The sequence below is a fragment of the Canis lupus genome, chromosome 10 (assembly GCF_048164855.1).
Source record: "Canis lupus baileyi chromosome 10, mCanLup2.hap1, whole genome shotgun sequence".
NCBI classification, from domain to species: domain Eukaryota; kingdom Metazoa; phylum Chordata; class Mammalia; order Carnivora; family Canidae; genus Canis; species Canis lupus.
Window position 1 is genome coordinate 70,923,732 of NC_132847.1, and position 21,190 is coordinate 70,944,921.

The 21,190-nt window shown below is 49.8% G+C and overlaps 1 protein-coding gene across 10 annotated transcripts in view; it reads right to left on the reverse strand.

Annotated features, from left to right (window-relative positions):
• Positions 1–4,484: 4,484 nt before the first annotated feature.
• Positions 4,485–21,190, reverse strand: part of TNC (tenascin C) — a 92,441-nt gene continuing 75,735 nt past the window's right edge. For all 10 annotated transcript variants that reach the window (XM_072842523.1, XM_072842524.1, XM_072842521.1 and 7 more), the window contains 9 exons: positions 19,738–19,857; positions 17,531–17,674; positions 16,636–16,766; positions 13,394–13,526; positions 11,598–11,749; positions 10,756–10,852; positions 9,521–9,682; positions 7,427–7,590; positions 4,485–5,228 (listed from right to left, as the gene is read on the reverse strand). In XM_072842523.1, coding sequence (XP_072698624.1) covers positions 5,118–5,228; positions 7,427–7,590; positions 9,521–9,682; positions 10,756–10,852; positions 11,598–11,749; positions 13,394–13,526; positions 16,636–16,766; positions 17,531–17,674; positions 19,738–19,857 — 1,214 coding nt within the window. In that variant the 3' untranslated portion in view covers positions 4,485–5,117. The remainder of the gene's footprint in view (positions 5,229–7,426; positions 7,591–9,520; positions 9,683–10,755; positions 10,853–11,597; positions 11,750–13,393; positions 13,527–16,635; positions 16,767–17,530; positions 17,675–19,737; positions 19,858–21,190) is intronic.

A 21,190-nucleotide genomic window follows, 5' to 3' on the forward strand; every position in this document is an offset into this window, starting at 1 on the left:
CACGTGCTGTCCATTTTCCTCCTTCAGATCATCACAGCTTCTCATCGGCGTATATCTTCTTCACCCTAATTTTAGGGATGCGCAGAAAAATTCAGCGACTGGACCGAGATCATCGAATAATCGGACGGCGAGATTCAAGCTCAGCTCCGACTGCGAAGGTGATTACTTCAAAGAAGTCAGGACAGCGTTGGCTATGCAAACTCCGAAGGGTTCGGAGGGCACTGGCTTGCGGCAGGTGTTCCTCGCGTGCCGAGCGGAAGAATATTGGATAAAGGAGTAAGTGTGCGATAGATGCTCCCGAGGCGCTTGGCCTAGTCGGAAGGCCAAGGCCGCAGTCCTAGGTCTGGCCCTTCAAGGTCAGGTGAACCTCAGAGAAGTCATTTCACTGCTCAGTTCCTTTCCCTGCTGCTGCAAAAGTACCGGCTACTGCGGGAGCTGCTCCCTGTGACTCTGTGTGTGTGTGTGTGTGTTTCTGTAACACACTGACATCTATTTTCCTGTCGTGCTGAGGTTGGAGTGATGCTCCAGAGAAGAGCCCTTGCCTGCTTCCTTCCTGAGCTTTAAATTCACTTTGTGGGGCAGGCGGTGGAGGCAGGAGGACCAGGAGTGAGCCCTCTGCTGGCCACTAGGAGGCCACACCCGCCCGAAATCCTGGCGAGGGCGGGGGTGGAGGGGGCGCCTGTGCGGGCGTCCAGCACCCCACTGAGGCCTTAGGACGCGCAGCAGGAGCAAATGCCTTTCTAGTCTGGGAGGGAGTCTTCTAAAGGGCAATGCTGACTCTGTCACTCTTGCCCTAAACTCTCGTCTGCACTCAGGACCCAAGGCCTTCGGGGCAACGCCCGCCTCCGCCTTCACCCTTCCCATTCTGCCCACAGCCTCGCCTTGGCATTGATCCCATTCTCACCACAGTAACTTCCAGGGAACCCCCCGGAACACCCCACCCTAAAGTCCGAGGAGCGATGCCTAGTACTCTGAGACCCTGAAGCCCTCCTGGTTCCTGGGGCTCAGGAGGCTTTGACTCTAGCCCTGCACACCCCTAATGAGACAACGGAGCTGCGTCTAGAAGACACCCTGTGCAGGAACTGGGAGCAGTTCAGGAACTAGGACGTGGACCTGGAGCAGCTCTGTGGGACCCCAAGTCCTATGGGGTCTTCCCTCTAAACGTCTCCCAGAACCATATGCCCCATCTCCACGACACCATCAAACCCCATCGAACCCCATCACCTTTCCCCTGGGCCCCTTCGGCACCTCTCGTCTTGCAAGCTGCAACAAAAAGATGGTTTAAAGAAAAGCTATGAGCATAATCCTGCCCCGCTTCAAATTCCTTAGCAGCTTCCCATTGCACTTAGAAAGAAGATCAGAATCCTGATCCTGGACCAAAGGAACCCCCAGGACCAGATTCCTGGCTTGCTTTCCGCACAGCCTGACCTCAGGGCCTCTAGAGTTGCTCTGCCCCTGCTTCCCCTGCCTTCTTCACTGGTTAGTGCCCACTTATTATTTGGGCCACGATTCAGATGCCCTTGCTCAGGGAAGCCTTCCCGGTCAGGGTCGGGTCCTCATTAGATATTCTCAGTGTCTCGGACTTGCTTCCAGAGCCTACCCTCTGTTTGCTTGTGTGACGCAGTGGCCGTTGCCAGCCTCCCCCGGGCATGGAAGCTGCACGAGGCCAGGGCCTGTGGTCATTTTGTTCACTTCGCGCTGGGCATCCGGGGGATGTTCAGTACTGACTTCTAAACGGAAAGGGAAAAGAGGATGTTGGGAGAAGAGAGGCAATCAGCACAGCCCACCGGGAGCCCCCACCCCACGCTTGGAGTTGCCAAGACGTGGTCGGGAAGAAGGATGGCGCCGGAGGGGCAGACGGAGAAAGGGACAAGGTGGGATCCCCTGAAGGATGGGGAGGTGTGGGCAGACCCTGTGGTTGGGGTGGGGGGAGCCAGCCTCATAGGCTCCTTGATTTGCATTCCTCGCTCGAGGCGGAAAGTCCCGCTGTGGGTATCAAATGGGCAAAGTTCCAGTTACGTGCCCTGGCTTCCACGGGAGGAGACAGAGGTCCCCTGTGGCTTCCGTGGAGGGAGGCCTGCGTGGAACTCATGGGGAGCGGCAAGCAGGCGGCTGCAGCCGTGGTGCCAGGAGCCCCGGGAGAGGCAGAGGCTGGGGGACTGGGTCCCAAGGGGCCGGCGTAGGTCCCAGGGTGGCAGCAGCCACGGTGCGGAATCACCCTTGGGCCTGGAGGCTCATTGCAGGGGCCGCGTGCCCGACACCGGCCAGGCGTTGTGCCTCTGCCGGGAGGGCGACTGTCAGCCGCCCTGACGCCTGGAGGAGGGGCCGCGAGGTCAGTGCCCCGACCCCTCAGCTCCCCAGCGCCCCGCCTGCAGTGTTCTAGCACTTTCCACCTGGGTGGCTAGCCCAAGACTTGAGGGTGCGGTACAACACGCGGAGGCTGGCCCTGAAAGGGCCAAGCGGGGACAAGGGGACAAGGGGGGTTGGAGGCAGGGCAAAGGGCAGGCCAGACTCCCCGTGTCCGTCCTCGGCCCAGAGCTTCCAGGGAGGCCGAAGTGGAGGAGGCCGTTCAGGAGCCCTCGGGGTGCTGGAGCTTGCTTGGACGAAGCCAGAGTCGCCGACAGAAGGACCGTTTGAGGACCGGCGAGCTCGTGCCATGGGGGCCCCTTGAACCCAGCTGCACAGCCCTGAGCGGCTTGGCTCGGGCCCTCCTGCCTGCCCAGCTCTGGGTGGGGGGCACCCACGACCCCCCCAGGGCCCGTCAAGGCCTCCCGCCTGCTGGGGCTCCTGCACCAACCAGAACTGCACGCCGCTGTGGCTCCTGGACCTCCTGCCTGCCCAGCCCCGGGGGGGGGGCACCCACGACCCCCCGTGGGGCTCCTGCACCAACCAGAACCGCACGCCGCTGTGGCTCGGGGCCAGTACGTTGGTGCCCCTGGTCTCGCTGGAGGGGCCGGGCGGCCCGGGCTTCCGGCTGGGGGCTCGGTGGCTGCCGGCGCCCGTGGTCGGGTTGACAGCGCGGCCGGGGTTGCTATGGCCCAACTGCAGGCAGCGAGTCTTGTGATCTGGGGCAGCCAACTGTGTATATAACGTGACAGCATTTATTAAAGCAAGATAAACTCGGCAGCAAAGGATCTGGCCCGAGCCATAAATTCTTCTCGTCCTCACATCTGAGCCATCACATTCCATTTGAATGAGGCCTATCAGCCCAAACGTTTCCTTTAAATCAGTCCATTTGCTGAAAATCTCTCAGAGGATCAGCTGGGGGTTGCTCCTCCCGCCCCCCAGCCCCCACCCTGCTCGCAAAGACGAACGTGTCCTGTGGGGTCCCAGCCGGCTATGCCGTGTCCCCTGGGTACAAACAGATGTGCTGTGCTTGGGGGGAGTTCCCGCCCCGCCAGAGGCATTCAGGCCGAGTCTGGGGACACCGGGGGCTCTGAGGCCGGGACGCGGAGATACCCCTGACACACACTCCTTCTGGCTCTACGACCTCGGGGTTGTCGGAGGCATCCACTGGACCTCCCTGCCCTTGATCATAGCTCACAACACACACACGTTTCCTCGGGGAAGGGGGACTTTTCATCAGATACCGAGGGACAGTGAGAATACTGGGGTCAGAGACCGGAGTCGAAATCCTAGCTCTAGGATTAACTGGGGGTGGGGGGTGGCCCAGGGCAAGTCATTGCACCTTTGTCAACCCCAATCTGTCACCGACAAAGTGATAGTAGAGACAGCTAACACCTGCTGGCACCTGCTCCACCCCCGGCACCATGTTAAGGGCCGCATCTGGATGGGTTTTTTCTTTTTTTTTCTTTGAAGCAATGCTATGAAGTTAAGAACTGTGAGTATCCCCCACTTTACTGATTAGGAAACTGAGGCACAGAGAGGTCAGCGAATTAGGAGTTGGTGGAACCAAGATTTGAACTCAGGCAGTCTGCCTCTGGGCATTTTAATCCCTGCTGGATTATCATCTCCTCATCTCCATCATGGAATTTCCAGGAGGTTACGTTAGAGGACGGATGTAAAAGCATCTTTGAAACAACAAACTCTTGGGACACCTGGGGGGCTCAGCGGTTGAGCAACTGCCTTCAGCTCAGGGTGTGATCCTGGGGTCCTGGGATCGAGTCCCACATCGGGCTCACTGCATGGAGCCTGCTTCTCCCTCTGCCTGTGTCTCTGCCTCTCTCTGTGTCTCTCTCATGAATGAATAAGTAAAGGTAAAAAACAAAAAAAAAAAGAAGGAAATGACAAACTCTTAGTCTTGAAACCATTGAACAAGAAGCCGAATCTGAAGTGGTAACCTTTCCCCAACTTCGTTCAACTTTGTTCAAAAAAGTGCTTTCTTCTTTCCCAGCCTGTAGCCCTCCCCCCTCCTTCCCCTCCCATCCTCCTCACCTTCCTTTCCAGCATTCCTCTCCTCTGTTCAAATACATTGACTCTGGTGGAATTTAGCATCAACAATGAAAGGCAAAACAACAGCTGAATTTAAAAGTACTTGTGCTTTTATTAAAAAAAAAAAAAAATACAATCAGGTACTGTCCAGATGTGTTTTGGAAAGGAAGATCTCTTTAAAAATTCTTAGTTTTCATCATCATTATTATTATATTAATAATATTAATCATATCCTTAAAATCGAAACAGTATTGCTTTTCTGGTTTTTGTTGCATGAACTGTAAAAAAAAAAAAAAAAAACTGGGGGACGGCCTCCCATGACACACACCAAATCACTGCGAACAAAAATAATGATAATTATACAGTTTTGTGTAAAATACAGCTGGTTCTAACACAAACTACCACTGTACAGCCTACCCCTCTCCTATTCCCAGAGCCACCTAAGAGAAGGACAACCACCGTGACGCCGCCACTGGAAGATTTTGCTGATTCAAACAACAAAACAGACACCTGTGGAGACTGTTGTCTTTGGTGCGAAGGAAGTACTCGCAGAGGAGGTGAGGCCATTGCTCCTGCCATTGGCCCCGGTGATCCAAGGTCAGCTTTAACTCCTGCCAAATACCCGGTGTGGCTTGATGGTTGGACGGGTTGTATTGAGACTTTGGTAAAATTTGCTTCTTTCTCTGGGCCCTACTCCTCTCCCACCCAGTAATTGTTCCTGGAATTTACGCCCGTTTGCGCCTGCCTTCGAGATTTCGGAAGTTGCTGGGCCTCAACTTCATCTCAGCAAACTGGATTGAATATTCGTGGCCCTTCCAGTGGAACCAGTTAACGCCCTGTAAAAAAGAGAAGACCTCCAGATTGGTTTCCACTAGTCCAGGTGCTCACTGACTGTTGCCGCTTAGTTGTTGGGAACAAAGGGAGCTCTGTTTCAACCCGACCATTTGTTAGTTCACAGCTGTCTCTTGCATCTCTATGGATCTGGGCCGTGAAAAGTTGCAAAGGAGCGGCCCGAATCCGAGTCCATGTTTTTTTTTTTTTTTTTTTTTTAAAGATTTTATTTATTTCTTCATGATAGTCACAGAGAGAGAGAGAGAGAGAGAGAGGCAGAGACACAGGCAGAGGGAGAAGCAGGCTCCATGCACCGGGAGCCCGACGTGGGATCCGATCCCGGGTCTCCAGGATCGCGCCCTGAGCCAAAGGCAGGCGCCAAACCGCTGCGCCACCCAGGGATCCCTGAGTCCATATTTTAAATTTCAGTCAGAAGCCACCCGCATTTGCATTGAGCTGCCGTCATGAGACAAAATGGTGGCCCATGGAACTTGCCATTGGTAGGAGTAGGCGCGGGGGGAATTCAGGTCACGATTGGAAGTTACAGGATTGACTAGCTATGTGCAGGGGAGTCTCTAATTCACTCCTGTGGAGTGTTTTAATAAAGGTTTCTCCGGAGTAGCAGGAAAAACCTAGGGGGGACACAAATCTTACAACCTGATAGATGGAGTTAAATCTTAAGGCTCTTACTTGAGACATAAATGGTCTTGAACAAGCTGTGCCCATTGTTACTTTTTTTTTCCCCCCATTGTTCCTTTTTGCATTTCTTTACAAACCTTTCTGGGGCTCAGTTTCACCACCTTCTCCCTCCCCTGCTTAGGGTCTGATAGGGCCAACCTAGAAAGGATACTATGAGGATGAAATGAGTTTGTAAAGGAGCAATCATAGTGCTGGGCACATTTTAGGTGCCAAGTATGACTTCTCTCATCTTCAGTAGGGAAAAATATCCTTGGAAACTTGGCCAAAGATTTTTACTTATTTTATTTTATTTTATTTTATTTTATTTTATTTTATTTTATTTATTTTATTTTATTTTATTTTATTTTATTTTATTTTTTTATTTTATTTTATTATTTCTTTTGCTCAAGAAAAGATTATATTTGTGTCTGGGCCCCTCAATTCCACATTTGACTCTTCCACAGAGTCTACAGATGGTAGAGTCTCCCCATCAAAACTCACAAGGCCCGTTGCCCCACCAGAGGAGGGAGGTCTACTTCCAGGAATGCTCCTATGAGGCCACCACCTCATTCTCTGACCCCTCTCCTCCCTAAGCTGAGTTGGGCTGTGAAGGGACATGGAGGAGTTAATGGCTGGTAAAATGCACAAAAATAAAGACATTTTATATGATTCCATTTTCTTTTTGGCAATCATTGATCTCAGGTAGTCTCAGAGTCTGACGGGGAGGTGGGATTGGAGAATGGCTGGTGCACCCCAGGAGCAAATGTGCCTGTAACTACTCAGTTTGGGGGAAGTACTGCAGCCTGACAGCTTGGTCCCTATGCTGACTTCCTCCGCCCTCGGTCTTCCCTCAGACGGAGGTGCAGAGCTGCAAGCAAGCCCTCCTCGTTCTATGCTGCAGCCTGAGGCCGGAGAGGGAAAGTGACTTCATGGAGTCACAGCTGCCAGGGCAGAGCCAGAGCTGGGACAGGACTCCTGACACCCCTTTTTATGTCAGTTCGTTCTTCCCATATTGGATGGGAGGAGGTTGGAAAAAGAAGTTTCTTTTTGGGCACGCGTTTATGTTTGCTCACTTTTTCCAGAAGGACTTTGTATCACTCTGGTGGTAGGGGATGAGGAAAGAAAAGTGGTACCATAATGCTAGAGTGGACGCGTCCTGGGGGCAACACAATAAAGTGGAAAAAACACCCCACTCTTGCCCCCACTTCACCTAGACGGCCTCCACTTTTATCTACTTTTCCTTCTGGAGTTCAGACCCGAGTTTTACCTGAGGAGAGCTTCCTGTGTTTGGGATCCACATGACTAGGGGTTTCCCCGGGATCTTCATGTGTTATCATGTGCTGTTTCTAGGATTTTACCTGACTTGCAGTGTCTACGAGGTTCCTCCTTTCTGGGAATAGATGTGCCACCATGTCCCAGAAGTGGCTGCCCCCAAGTCTCGGCCAGGACCCAGGGGCTGGGGTGCCTGCCTGTCACCCACAACCAGCTTCCCAGGCCCTGCCCCGGACTCTGAAAGTTCGCTCACCTGACTGTGGTTGTTGTCCCCATATCTCCCCATCAGGTTGACACGGTGACAGTTCTTGTACCAGAAAGCCCCCTTATAGGATAGGGCACAGTTGGTGATGGCTGAGTCCGTGTCCTTGTCGAAGGTAGAGAAGGATCTGCCATTGTGGTAAGCCATGGAGTCACCTGTAGTGAGGAAATATGGATCTGAGGAATCCCAGCTGGGGTTTCCTTGTGGGCTTAGAAGGGCAGGACCAGGGTGGCAACTGAAAGATCCTGGGGTGGCTGGCCTCGAACTTTGGACCCAGAATTAGTATCAAACACGGGACTGGAAGGGCCATAGGCGTGCCCCCCAAGGACTGATTTCTGCTAGAAGCAGCATCATGGGGGTAGACAGAGGCTTGTGGGTGGCTTTGGAGGGTCCAGCTTTCACTCCCTAGTGTCCCCTTGCACACGTCAGGCCTCCTGTTGAGCCTCCGAGTTCTAGAAAATGGAGCTAGCACATTGGTTCTATCCAGCTCAGGGTCCTGTTGGGACCCTCAAGGGGTATGAAGGTAGAGTGGTGTGCATGGTAGCTGTGATTCTTGTTACTTTTATCATGGCTTTTGCATTCCTTTACACGCTGGCGCTCAGAGAGCCAAAGGCAGGACTGACATTTTGAAGCAAGGTACAAAGGGCCTCATTGCCTTTTCACCGAGGAAGCGACCAGGAGCAGGTAAGTAAGGATGAAACAAGATGCCCTCCTGTGGAGAGCCAGCTGCCACCAGAGGATGCAGCTTTACCAGGGCTCCCTTTGTGAAGGGGCTTGGGAAATAAATGCAGAGAGGGGGGTGGAGGTCGCATTCCTGCTGCGCAGAGGCTTTGCTTCCTTCCCATAAGGATATCCTTCTTGCCCGAAGCCACTTCACTCAAAGAGATATTTATTGCCAGGTAATAAAATGTCAGAATTCTTTGAGGGATGCAAGAATGTAAACAATTTTGGCTCTTGGGTCTCTCTCTTCACTACCAGCACACTGGTCTCAAAAGAGCCCGGTCTCTCCTTAGACTGAGCCTGGCTTTCAGCAAATCTTTATCTGGAGACTCGGGGCTCAGAGAGGTTAGAGAAGTGCCATAGCTTCTGTCTTTTCTCTTTGCATAGACGTAACTGGGCGCACCCCAAAGCAGGTAAGGGTGGTGGGGGTGGGGTTGGGTGGTCATACCGTCAGACCTGGTCCCTCCTCGATACCAAGCACATCTATCTCCTGCCTGTCTGCCTCCCCCTGTGTCCACCTTGGGCAACTCATTCAACTTTTCTGGGTCTCAGTTTCCTCATGTGTGTTCTAGCACCATCTTCCTGGAACAGTGTCTGTGAGAATTGGAAAGGGATAACGCTAGTGGAATATTCCCAACAAGGAGATGCTACCTCATAGGCCTGAATGCATGTGGCTTCCTTATTAATTTCTCCTCTATGGTGAAGCCAGAAAAGCACACAAAGGCACTGCAGGTCAATGACATCTGCAAGATCTGAGCTACGTTGTGTATCACACAAGGACCGCGAGGGCCCTTGGAAGGGAGTGAGCTTCTGATCGTCGGGGGTATGTGGGTTAAGGCTGGATGACCATGTGGCAGGGATGTCTTTGAAAAGATGCAAGTGGGTGGGTGATGGAGTGGACTGTCTGCTACTCAAAGTGTGGTCCATAGACTAGCAACATCCCCAACAGTGGCATCGCCTGGGAACCTGTAAGAAGTGCAGAATCTTGGTGTGTCTGCACCCACACATTAACAGGATCCCTGGGGGTCAGAGGTACACAATAAATTTAAATAAATAAACTTAGATGCACTGGATTAGGTGAGTATTCAGGCCCCCAAGAGACTGCTCATCCATCTAAAGTTGATACCTAAAAATGGGTGAGAGAAAGATATATTTTTCTGATTCCCAACCCAACTCTGTGTTTTGGTGACCAAAATCTACCCAGATCTGTTTAGTTGCGGTTCTGGATAAGGATTTCATAAGGATTCATTTATTTGTTGATCTGATAAGTCAATGGATTGATCAAGGAAACAAGGGGGGAGGAATTAGTTAAAACACAAGGAAGGCTTTTGGGGTTTCAGAGGCCCGGAGTGTGCTATCCCGTACCTGCAGTTCCGCTGTACCCCTCCACCTTCAGCTTGTAGCGAGTCTTGGCATCCCCCACGCTGAACCTGTCATAGACGGCGTAGGCTGTCTTCCCGTGGTCCCGCAGGTCTACCCGGAGCTCGTACTGCCCTTGGGCTGTGATTTTGTGTAGATTGTCCAGCCCTGGGGAGGACAGGCAAGGGTTACAGAAGAAACCCAAGTGACTGAGGCTATTGTTTCTATTCCATCCACCCTATAGGAGCAGCAGTTGGGCTATAAAAAGAGGTCCTTCTCACATAGACCTAGGCTTTGCACTTTGGTCTGCTCCTCGATGGCATAACAGCAGATAAAATATAGGGTGCTTCTGAGCCTCAGGTAGAATCAGGTTGACACCCTTGCCCTGCTAGCCTCCTAGGGCATTGTGAAGATCAAAGGAAATAAGGTGGAGAAAGCACCTTTTAACCTCCAAAGCTTCTTGCAAGAGAGAGGCAGTGGATGCTAACCGGGTGGACATTCCCCGGCCCAGGTACCAGAACACAGAACAGTGCTCCTTGCAGAGAGATTGTTGAAAAAGTACTAGATGCATGGATAGATGGATGGATGGGTGGGTGGATGGATGGGTGGACGGATGAGTGGATGGATGGGTGGATGGATGGGTGGATGGGTGGGTGGGTGGATGGATGGATGGGTGGGTGGATGAATGGATGGATGGGTGGATGGATGGATGGATGGGTGGATGGATGGATGGATGGGTGGGTGGATGGGTGGATGGGTGGGTGGATGATGGCACTGAAGTGTTGTTTGGGGAGATTTCAAGTTGCAGCTCCACTGTTTATTGGCTAGATTCCTATGGGTATGGGACTTCATCCCTCTTTTCCCATGTTCAAGATGGGAATTTTGTACCTTGCACAGGTGCTACGAGGCTCAAGGTTATGGCTATAAGGCCCATCTCAACACCTGGAGCCCAGAATGAAAACAGTTAATAACATCAGTGAGGATGAGTCTATAAGTGGTTCAGTGAATGACTTCAGGCTAGACTCAGTCTGGTTGTTGGCTCGCCCAGGACCAGGTTTTTATTTTTAATGACCTAAAGAATTTAGAGTCTTTTCCATGGAAGAGCTGATATTCCGTGTCTACTACCATAACTATTGTTCCCTCCTGGTCTCTCTCTCTCCTATGGGGCGCTGTGGGTTAGGAACAATGACAAGGAGGGCAGAAATGGGCATCAGGGACGCAAACATGCAGGGCTGCGTTACCAAGCCAAAATTCTTCTCTGCGGTCCCCGAACCCAGCAGCGTAGGCTTTCCAGTTGCGATAGAAATCCTCACGTCCGTTCTTGCGCCTCAGGAACACCTGTAACATAACCAGTGCATCAGGGTGCGCTTTAGCTACTGCAAGAGAGAGAAGGCATCTTTTTGAGAGGAAGAACATCAGACCAGTCCCCGGCTTTGTCTGTGTAACTCTGGGCAGGCCACCTCCACGTGAAAAACAGGGATTAAAAGTACCACCCAGGGGCCCCTGGATGGCTCAGCGGTTGAGCATCTGTCTTTGACTCAGGGTCCTGGGATGGAGCCTTGCATCTGGCTTCCATGCTCAGCGGGGACCCTGCTTCTCCCTCCCTCTGCCCTCCTCCCTGCTCGTGCTCATGCTCGCTTGGGCTTTCTCTCTCTCTCAAATAAATAATTTTTTTAAGTTTATTAATTACAAAAAAAACCCCCACTATCCAGTTTGAAAAGTAATGAGACTGAAATAATTCATGTAAAACTCTTAGCACAGTGCCTGCTAGATAGCAAATGCTAATTAATCCACATAATGGGCTCTACAACCGTCATTTTTACGCATCACAGAGTCTTCTGAGGATCAATCAGATAAATTACAAGAACATTATTTTCTCCTAGCTTTTATCCCCAGCTTCTTTCTCATTCCTTTGTTTAAGAGATGGCTCCTGAGCATCTCTGTGTGACAGGCACTATCTTGCAAAAACCTCAAATCCTGGGTGTGTCTGAGTGCACGGGGAGGACCTGTTCCCCTCCCCACCCCTACTGTGCCCTCCACCCCCTTGCCCCATGCCCCATGCCTGAGAGCCCTGGATACTCACGATCCATCCACCCCCATCGGAGGTCATGTCACAGTAGACTTCCAGAGCCTGGGCCTTATCACCATTCAGATAAATGGTGTAGAGGCCGGAGGTTGTGTCTCCATTCAGCATTGCTTGGGAGCAGTCTCTGGGGAATGGGTACAGGAGTCCAACTGTGGGAGAAGAAGGAAGAGTGACCTCTTAGACTAGGAGGATTGGGGTAGGAGCTTTCAAACTGCAGCTCCACTGTGTATTGGCCAGATGCCTATGAACCAGCACTTACTCTCTCTGAGGCTCTGTTCTCTTGTGTGCACGATGGGGATAAGGCCTATTTTGAAGGGGTGCAATGAGGCTTTAGAAGTTAGGGATATAAGGGACCCAGCTCAGTCTCTTATATTCATGGCAGTGGCTGATGAGCTCAGTGGGAGGAGAGCTAAACCACGGTGATGAGTGTGTATCAGGCTGACCTTGATCTACCTTGAGCAGCCAGGCAGCACCTGGTGCAGACCTAGGTCCTGGCAGGATGGCCGGGTCTCTAGCACCAGTAGGAGGCGTGCTGTGGATCAGGACGCTCTCCTGGGCATCTAATAACAGTGCATCCCAACTTCTTCAGAGGATTTGGGAGCCAAAGACAAGGAATCTCATCCCGAACTTGCCCTCCTTTGCCTCAGGACACTGGAGAAGTCATTTAACTGCTCTGAGCTTGGGAATCTTAGAGGGAGCAAACAAGAATGTCTGGGGAATCTCCAAGTGCAATAATGTGACCAAAAAAAAAAAAAGAAAGGTAAAACTTGATAGAAATGGATGATCTTGGGGTCTGCTCAGCAGACGGAACAGAGAACTGTTGGTTCTGATCTGACCTGACCTCCTCCTTGTACTACCCCTTTTCCTGAGGCTGTACCATTAGCTGTGTCCTTATTTACCTCCCGGCTCTCGTCTGGGAGCATCTTTAGGGCAGACTCATATTTTTGTGTTCCCAGCACCTGGCGTGAGGTCTGGCAAGAGAGATTGTTGCTTCTGCACCTCCCTCGGCAGGTGTGTGCAGAGTGACTTGAGTGAAGGGTGAAGGGCAGGAGGCAGCTCCGGGATGCACTCTGTGTATCCCATGGTCAGGGCTTTCCAAAAGCCAACTCCTCCCTTTCTCAGAAATGCATGCTTCCTCTTAATTCCCTGTGAAACCTTGCCCATTTGCCATCTGCAGAAGACACCCGGTGGCAGAGTGCAGGGCTGGTTCTCTGGGCTGGGACCGCTGAGCCGAGATCTGAGTCTCACTCATACTATAAGCATTTAGTCATTGGGAGCCTCTCCTTCTCCCACCAGAAACCTGGGCCCTGATTATTCTGCCAGCTTGGGTGGAGGACTGTTTCTGCTTTTGAGCATGGACAGACTTTGTAAAGGCTGACATGCTGAAGGGGAAGAAAAGGGACACAGCTTACAGTGAGCCCTGCCCCCTCGGCTGGGAGTTCAGATACAACCCAGGGACCTGCACAAGGTCCTTGTGAAGAAGGGATCCTCGTGATCCCATTGTAGATGAAGGAACTGAGGCTTGCAGAATGGTGGTAACTTGCCTAAATCACCCAGAGCGATGGGGGAGACGGGGTTTGTATCCAGATGTCTCACTACTGGCTTTCCTTCCCGTTCACCTCGGGAAAGGGAGGCCCTTGCCCTCCTGCACCCACATTCCTGGGCCTTTCAGGTAGTAGCAGGCATTGAGCCTTTTAATGGAAAAATTCAGTCATAGTCAGAGGAGAAGTGGAGGTTTGACTTAGTCTCACAAAGTTCCATCTCAAGGCCCTGTTGCACCCTGAGTCCCTTACTTGTGGTAAAGCTGGTCTGGACCAGCTTGCTCCTCAGGGGCCCATTCAACGCTTGGATCTTGGCCGTGTAGTGGGTGGATGGGCTCAGCTCTGCCAGGTTATAGGAGGTGGTTTCTGGACCCAAAATGACTTCCTAAGGGCAGAAGAAAGAATATAATAGTTTTTTTTTTTTTTTTTTTTTTTTTTTTTGTCACTTAAACCCTCAGGGTATAGCTGATACATGCATTCATTCACTCATCCATTCATTTCTTCATTCAAAAGAATCCACTGAGTCTCACTGTGTGTCAGGCTCCATGCTCACTTCTGGGACATCAGAGATGGGGAGAGTGAAGTATGAGCAAAGGTCCTGAGGCCAAGAGAGGCATTAAAATAATATGCAGAAGTAAGGACCTACCTCGACCACAGTTTGTTTCAGGTGGTGGAGTGGTAGAAGAAGTGGACAAAAACCAGGTTACAAAGGGTCTTAAGTGCCAAGCTGTGGAATTTGAAGTTTATCATAAGGAACGTGGATTCCCCAAAGGTTTTTGAACAAGTGAATGATGTGAACCAAGAAGCTTAGCTTTGTAACAAGATGAACCACACAAATGGCAAAAGGATTAGATTTTGAGACCTGTCATATCAATGTCCCTAATATGGATCTTTTTCACAGTCCTCTGGGAAGCTTTAAAATAAAACAATGCCTGGCCTCCATCTCAGACGGGCCGCATCGCCTAAGGGCCAGAAGTGGAGCTTTGCCAAGTGCATATTTAAGAAGATTCCCACACGATCCTGTTGCAGTGACTCTGGGGCTCTCTTGAGTCAGGGGTGATTGCAGGAGCTTGGCAGGCATGGCGGGAAGCTGAAGCTGACCCTAGAACAGAGATGTCCAGGAGAGGCATGCATGCCTCTCACTACCCCTGTAGTTTGTGATTGCTCACTGGGCTGCTCTCCAGATTTTCCTCCTTTTCAAATTCTCTTTCTAGCTTCCAATGCCTGTGACTTCACCTTTTAGCAGATGACCTTGGTGTCTTGGTGTCTGGGATTGGAATCCAACCTACACTGCTGGCAAACCTAACCCAACAGTGCTGTCTGCAACCTGCAAACACAGCCGACAAGGCATAGACAATAATGAGTCATGTCAGGACCCTGTAAGGTTCTCTTGCATCTTCATGCTGGGCTGGTGAGGTTATCCTGATTCTTCCCATGAAGGGTGGGGGGCTGACTTTCAGAGAAGCTGAGGGACTTGCTCTCACTCCATATTTTGTTGGTGGCAGACGTTAGTCTCATCTCCTGTCTCCTAACATCCTGTCTAGGACTCTCCTCCTACACCAGGTTGATTCTCTTGAGTGAAACATGCAGATTTGGGGATTGGACAGGCAGAAAGGTTAAGTCAGTAAGCTGACACCAGTGACCTTTATGTGGCCCCCAGGTCTGGTCCCTGGGGAAGGATCAAGTCTAAAGCTGAGTTCATTGAATTACTTGGGGGATACAGTGACGGCTCAGCTCTCTAGGCTGCTGTGCAAAGTCCTTTTCTAAGCAATCAGGGTAGATTGAAATGAGGCTCAAGACTTCAGGTAAACACAGTCCTAGAATGCCTGCTGGGAAGGGACTTTCAAGATTGGTCAATCCAATGCACTCATTTTAGTGAATCAATGCACTAGTTAAACATGGCAGATTGGACATGCCAGTTTAGCTCTACTTTCTTCTGGAACCCGCTACAATGAGAGTAAAGGGATAGAAAGTACAAGTCCATGAGGATGAAGTGAATGACAGATGAGACACAAGCATGCAATGTCAACAGTATCTTGAGAGATGGGAAGGGAGTCATGGAGTGACAACCCCGGGGGGCGCAGAACTCAGAAGGCTGGGGGATAACTGACTGAGTGGGTGGAGCCAGTCAGAAGCTGGTTGATGAGTGCTGCTGAGCCCAGCAAGTTCAGGAATGGAATTTTTACGAAAGCAAAGACGCCTTTGAAGGCCAGTGTGGGGCATGGGTGGACAGAAGTTTGTTTAAAAAGCTTAAATAAAGAACAGACTCCAAGCTCTCCCCAATCCCCCCCCCCCCCCCCCCCACGGTGTGGATGACTGGCTTTCCCTCCAGATGAAACAGTGAGGTTAACTCTCTGGAGACATTGACCAGAAAGAAGACTGTGGATTCAAATCCACCAGGTGGATGCACTGGAAACAGAAGTGAAGGTATGTACACAGTAGGGTCTCAGACTCTTCCTCTGATTACTCTCCTGGCAGCTTGTTTTGAAGGGGTTGGAAGAACTCCAGGGAGGCGGGTTAGCTCCAGAGAAAAGGCTTACAGAACTGCTACTTGAAGTCCCCCAACAAAATAGCTGGGTTCTTGCCTACTCACTCTATGGTGACCCCCATTAGTTGACAAGGCCTGTGTCTGCAATCAGAACTCCCAATAAGCTGTTTTCATTCTTGGCTCAAGTACAAAAGGATCATCAGACATTGGGTGGAAGTCTCCAAAATGAAAGATAATAGCAATGACACAGACAGAGAAAAAAAAAATATAGAAGAAGAATTTGGAAGAGACATTATGAAGGGTGTAAAACAAAATACCAGTTAACATCTATTCTTAGAGATAAAGAGAAGATAATGATACGTGGAATACAAACCATACGCTAGAGAAAGGTGAACGAGCAGGGAATAAGTAAAAGATCTTGGACAGGTAAAGAGCGATGACTAAAATGAAAAATTCAGTAACGGGTTCAGAAAATAAAGTTTAGCGGTCAAGTTCACTTGTATGAAAGGAAGGGCTAAAGTCATTTCAAAGAAAGTAAAAGAAAAGAAGTTAATGGGGAGAGAATACAAATAACAATTGCTGTAAATAGTATTCACAGTTGATGTCCTAAGAATGTGGTGACGTATGTTTCAATACGTAATGGAACTATGCCATCTGCAAGATAGTGTATATACGGCAAAGATGCTAAAGAGGCCCTTGGCTTCTGCTCAATAAAACATTAAAGGACCACGAATCCAGCTCCTAAAATGTCCTTCAGTCTTGTGAGCAGTGGTTCTTGACCTTGGCAGGCTATCAAAACTGGAGTCTGGTTAAAATGAGACAGGGAGGCTGGAGCATATGATTCAGAAGACCTGGCATGGCATCCAGTCCCTATTAATTTTTTTTTTTTTTTCCAGCTCCCTAGCTGTGCTGGGATGGAGAAATAGCCCCAGGGTAATTCTTCTCTCCTTTGAGGGTCATGTACAGGTTTCAAACAGCAGCGGGGAGTTTATAGACTTCAACATACCTTGACTGTCCCATCCACAGATTCATATACCAATAGGTAACCGGTGACAGATGCCCGGGGGGGTCTCCAGGTGAGGAGGGCAGTTTCTGACTGAACCTCAGTGGCAGTCAAGTCTCTTGGAGAATCAAGGTCTGCAGAAGATAAGTCATCTGTTATCAAGTATGTCAGCAACTCTAGGACAAAAATCCCTGGCTGGGTTATCAGGAAGCCTGGCTTCAAGTCCTTTTCCTATATGACCTATATGACCTTGCGCAGAACCTTTCATCTGTAAATGCGGAGATTGAGTCATGTGATCTCCAAAGACAATTCTCTGTGGTTTGTTTCACCTGAAGGGCCAGGTTTTCCTCAGCCCAACATACTTTTTTTTTTTTGGAGACCAACATACTCTTGATTGGCCTTGGGTGGATTTGCGGAGAAAGACAGAGCTGTGAACATCATCCCTAACCCCCTTGCTCCTCAGTAAGCAGATAGATGAGTGCAGATATTGGTGTTCACCTCTGCTGAAAGGATGAGTATTTCCCCATTTGCTGCAGTTTGTAAAAAGATCTCAATGTATAAAACCCAATGGACATCCAGGAAAATGTGCCATAAAATCTTTCTCTTAAAAATATTTCCCTGCCTAGAATATGGATCATTAAATACTGGGTTTAGGGCCAACGGGGACTGGTTTTTCACTTAAAAAGGCCATCCTCTTAAAACTGTTTCCTAGTCCATGGGGAGAATAAGGTCATTTCAGTTCAAAAGGAAATGGTGTGTGTCTTAAGGTCCTGATTGAGTGGGCGCTGGTGAATTGAGCTGGTGCTGACATCATCACATTGCAAGGATCTGACTTAGGAAAGAAGGCTTGGAGAGCATGACCGTCTAAGAGGGAGGCTGTGGGTGGGCGTCTTCGTACCTGTTGTGAACTTGGTGGTGATGATTGAGCTCTTCTGGGGCCCTTTCTCTGCAAAGATCCTCAGTGTGTACTCGGTGGCAGGCTCGAGATCGGTCAGGGCATACTCCACCGTGTTCCCGGACACTGTGCGTGTAATTTCTGGCACTAAACATGAAATACACACCGAGGTGGTTACCTCTCCCTGTGTGAGCCATCAGCACACGTGGCACACGGCGCACACATCTACTTCCAGCGGAAACTTTCAGTGACCCTGAAGAAAAGCAGGTCTGATTTCCGACTCACACCCTTGCCTCTCTCTTGAGTGCTCAGCTCACATATAAAGGATTTATCATATGGAGACTGGATTTTTCCAGGCACAAGAACAAGAGGAAGCTAACGAGGCTAGCGAGCTAACGTCTCCAAGCCTCGGGCTGCCCAGATTTAATGCGTCCCGTTACATGGTCTCCCCTCTTGTTCTCTTACTCTCGTATCCCTTTATAATTTGACAAATGTTGTGTTGAGAACCACAAAAATCAGGCAGACACAGACCCACTACAGCCTGGTTACTACCTCTCAGACCTATTGGGTCATGTCCAGTGGTGGAAACCAAAGCACGGTGCTAGATGCATGTGTTTATTTTCTGATCTCAGGTGACTGACCAACTTCTCTGGCTTGCGGAGGACTGAGAGATTTCCCAGGGCATGGGGCTTTTAGTGCTGGCACTGGGAAAGCCCTGGGTAAACTGGAATGAGTCCATCATCCTGTTTATCTTCTATGAAACCTGCTTTCCTGGACCAGGCCCTTTTCTAGATCTGCATCTTCTGGTTCCATAATCCCTGTGAACTATATTCTGATTTGCTGTTGGTGTTATGACATCAGCTTCCCTGACTCTAAGGAGTTCACTCATTGGGAATATTTAATAATTGAAGAGATGAATGAATGAATGAATGAATGAATAAATAGAAGAGTAAAAAAAGAATAAACCCCCAAATCTCTCTTCTCTCGTTCTCCAATTCATTCTATGCTCATAAAGAACTCTCTGAGGTTGAGCCCAGGGAGGAATTAAGATTTTCAGGGGCCCCAGGTATGGGTTATGGCACCTCCTCATGATGTCACTGCAAGTAAAACAAAACCGAACCATAAAATATGAAACTTACACATACTTTGGGATTAAGATAGTAAAGTCTTTGTCTAGGGTAGTTCATTACAAAAGCATGAGTTCATTCACTGAAAAGCAGTATCTTTCTCCTCTCTCTTACTTATATTTGATCTTATGTTTTGGTGGCCATGGAGTATTGCTGCCCTGAATAAGTGTCTAATAGGCTAACTGAATAAATTAATTAGCATAGATGTCTGCAAAGACAGGGAGAAATAATTTCTGATTTCTCAATCTCATCTGTTACAACTGGCCTCCTCTGTAGACCTTAAGAGGCCCGGGCTCCCCAGTGCCTCCTGAAATAGCCTGTTTAAGACTCTGGGAAACGAACTAGGGGTGGTAGAAGGGGAGGAGGGCGGGGGGTGGGAGTGAATGGGTGACGGGCACTGGGGGTTATTCTGTATGTTAGTAAATTGAACACCAATAAAAAATAAATTGAAAAAAAAAAGACTCTAGATTCTAGGGATCCCTGGGTGGCGCAGCAGTTTAGCGCCTGCCTTTGACTCAGGGCGTGATCCTGGAGACCCAGGATCGAATCCCACGTAGGGCCCCCGGTGCATGGAGCCTGCTTCTCCCTCTGCCTGTGTCTCTGCCTCTCTCTCTCTCTCTCTCTCTCTCTCTGTGACACTATCAAAAATAAATAAAAATTAAAAAAAAAAAGACTCTAGATTATGAACTCATTCTTTGTAAGAGATTGGGGGAGCTGCCTAGAGAGGAAGGCTCACAGTGACAGGCAGGGAGACTAGCAGGAGAGAGGGGACGGACTGAGGAAACACATGCAGGCTGGACATGTGCCCTTTTTCCCCTTTAAATGGCCTGCTGGCCTCCCTTGGTATAACCACAACATTGATGCTCTTCAGTTGTCAACAAGCAGAGGAGGATGGCCACCCTCTGGCCAGGCCCCCCACGTCGACTTACCCAGCCCCTGCCTTCAGCCCATGATTCTATTCTGAGGTCGAGAGCCACAAGTTACCCATGTATTTTTGCCATCCTGGGCCAACATGACAGGGAAGAGGGATAACTGCATGACAGACACTCCTCCTGGTGGCGAGGGTCTTAGACATGACCTTACCTCTCTCCCCTGTGTAGGAGATGACATAACTGTCCACAGGGGCAATGGCTGGCTGCCACATGGCCAGGGCTTCCGTGTCGGTGACATTGGCTGTCACCAGGCCAGATGGGCCATCCAGAGCTGCAAAGAAAGATGATGACATGTTGGAGAGATAGGCAGTCATGGGCTAGGACATCAGACCACAGCTGATCTGCTGTCTCCCTGCTCCTGGACTCCTGGTGTTGGGACACAGTGCCTGCTGCATGGACAGTTCCAAGTCCTGAGTCTGGGGCCAGGACAACCTGGGTTTGAGTCATGATTCCTTCCCTTGCTGGCTGGGTTATCTTGGGTCTCTATTTCCCCACTTGTAAAATGAGGACACTAATTCTGTCTGGCTTTACCCTCAGTGTTGTTTTGATGCTCACATGCTATGATAGGTGGAAAGGAGCTATATAAACTGGAAAGGGCTGAACACATGGTGAGGGTTGTCATTATAATAGTTCATACCACTTTTCCCAGTGTAAGAACTTACAAAAACAGGGAGCCTTAGAGAGTAAAGGCTGCTGGAGGCTCTTTTGGGCTTTGAACGATAACTCTAGGTAGGTGGCTGGTGGGCAACAGGGACCCAGGCCCCAGAGGCTGGCAGTCCCTGGTTCTATCGTAGCTTCTCGGGCTAGTGTCTGTGTGCCCTTCTCCAAACCTCATTTCTTCAGGTATCAGAGGGTGGCTGCTAGGATGAACTAGTCCATGTACGTGTGACGTGTGCTAGGGCAGTGCTTGCTCAGGGCAGCTGCTGTTCTTAACATGACTATTAACATTGTTGGAGTCTTAGATATGCCTCCCAGATGACTTGTACAGACAAAGAGTATGGGCCTGTTTAACCGACCACTGCTAAGACCTAACATCCCTTTCTCAGAAACGAACCTGAATATGACTATTATCCTCTTGCATTTGCATTTATTACTCAGTTATTCCAGAACAACGGCCCTGGAAGGGTGGAGGGCAGCTGTCATCAGCTCGTTTCAAAGATGAGGCTCCTGAGCTCCAAGAGATGTGAGAAGTAGGAGAAGGCAGAGTGATTTTGGGAGCCTGCATGGTCTACTCCAAGCCCCTTCCTGCTTGAGCCTGCCTGTACAGAATCTCCTTTAAATACCAAGGACAATGGGCCTCGGGAGGAAGTGCAACCAGCTTTTGCAATCGGAGAGTCCATGAATGAAAGAGTTCTATGGGGGAAATAAGGGCCTGTGTGGCAGGGCGGAGAGGACTCTGGGTTCAGATGGGATGTTTTAATTGCATATAATCAACTTTTTTCGACTATTAGGATATTTTTAAAAATTTCCTATGAGGCCCATTCTTTGGATCCCTTAATGGATTAGACTGGATAATTGGTCGTCTATCAAAGGATAAATTGTTTGGAGACATGGCTGCCTGAAGAGAAATTTTCCACTTCATTCTGCTTCAATGCAATTCATTA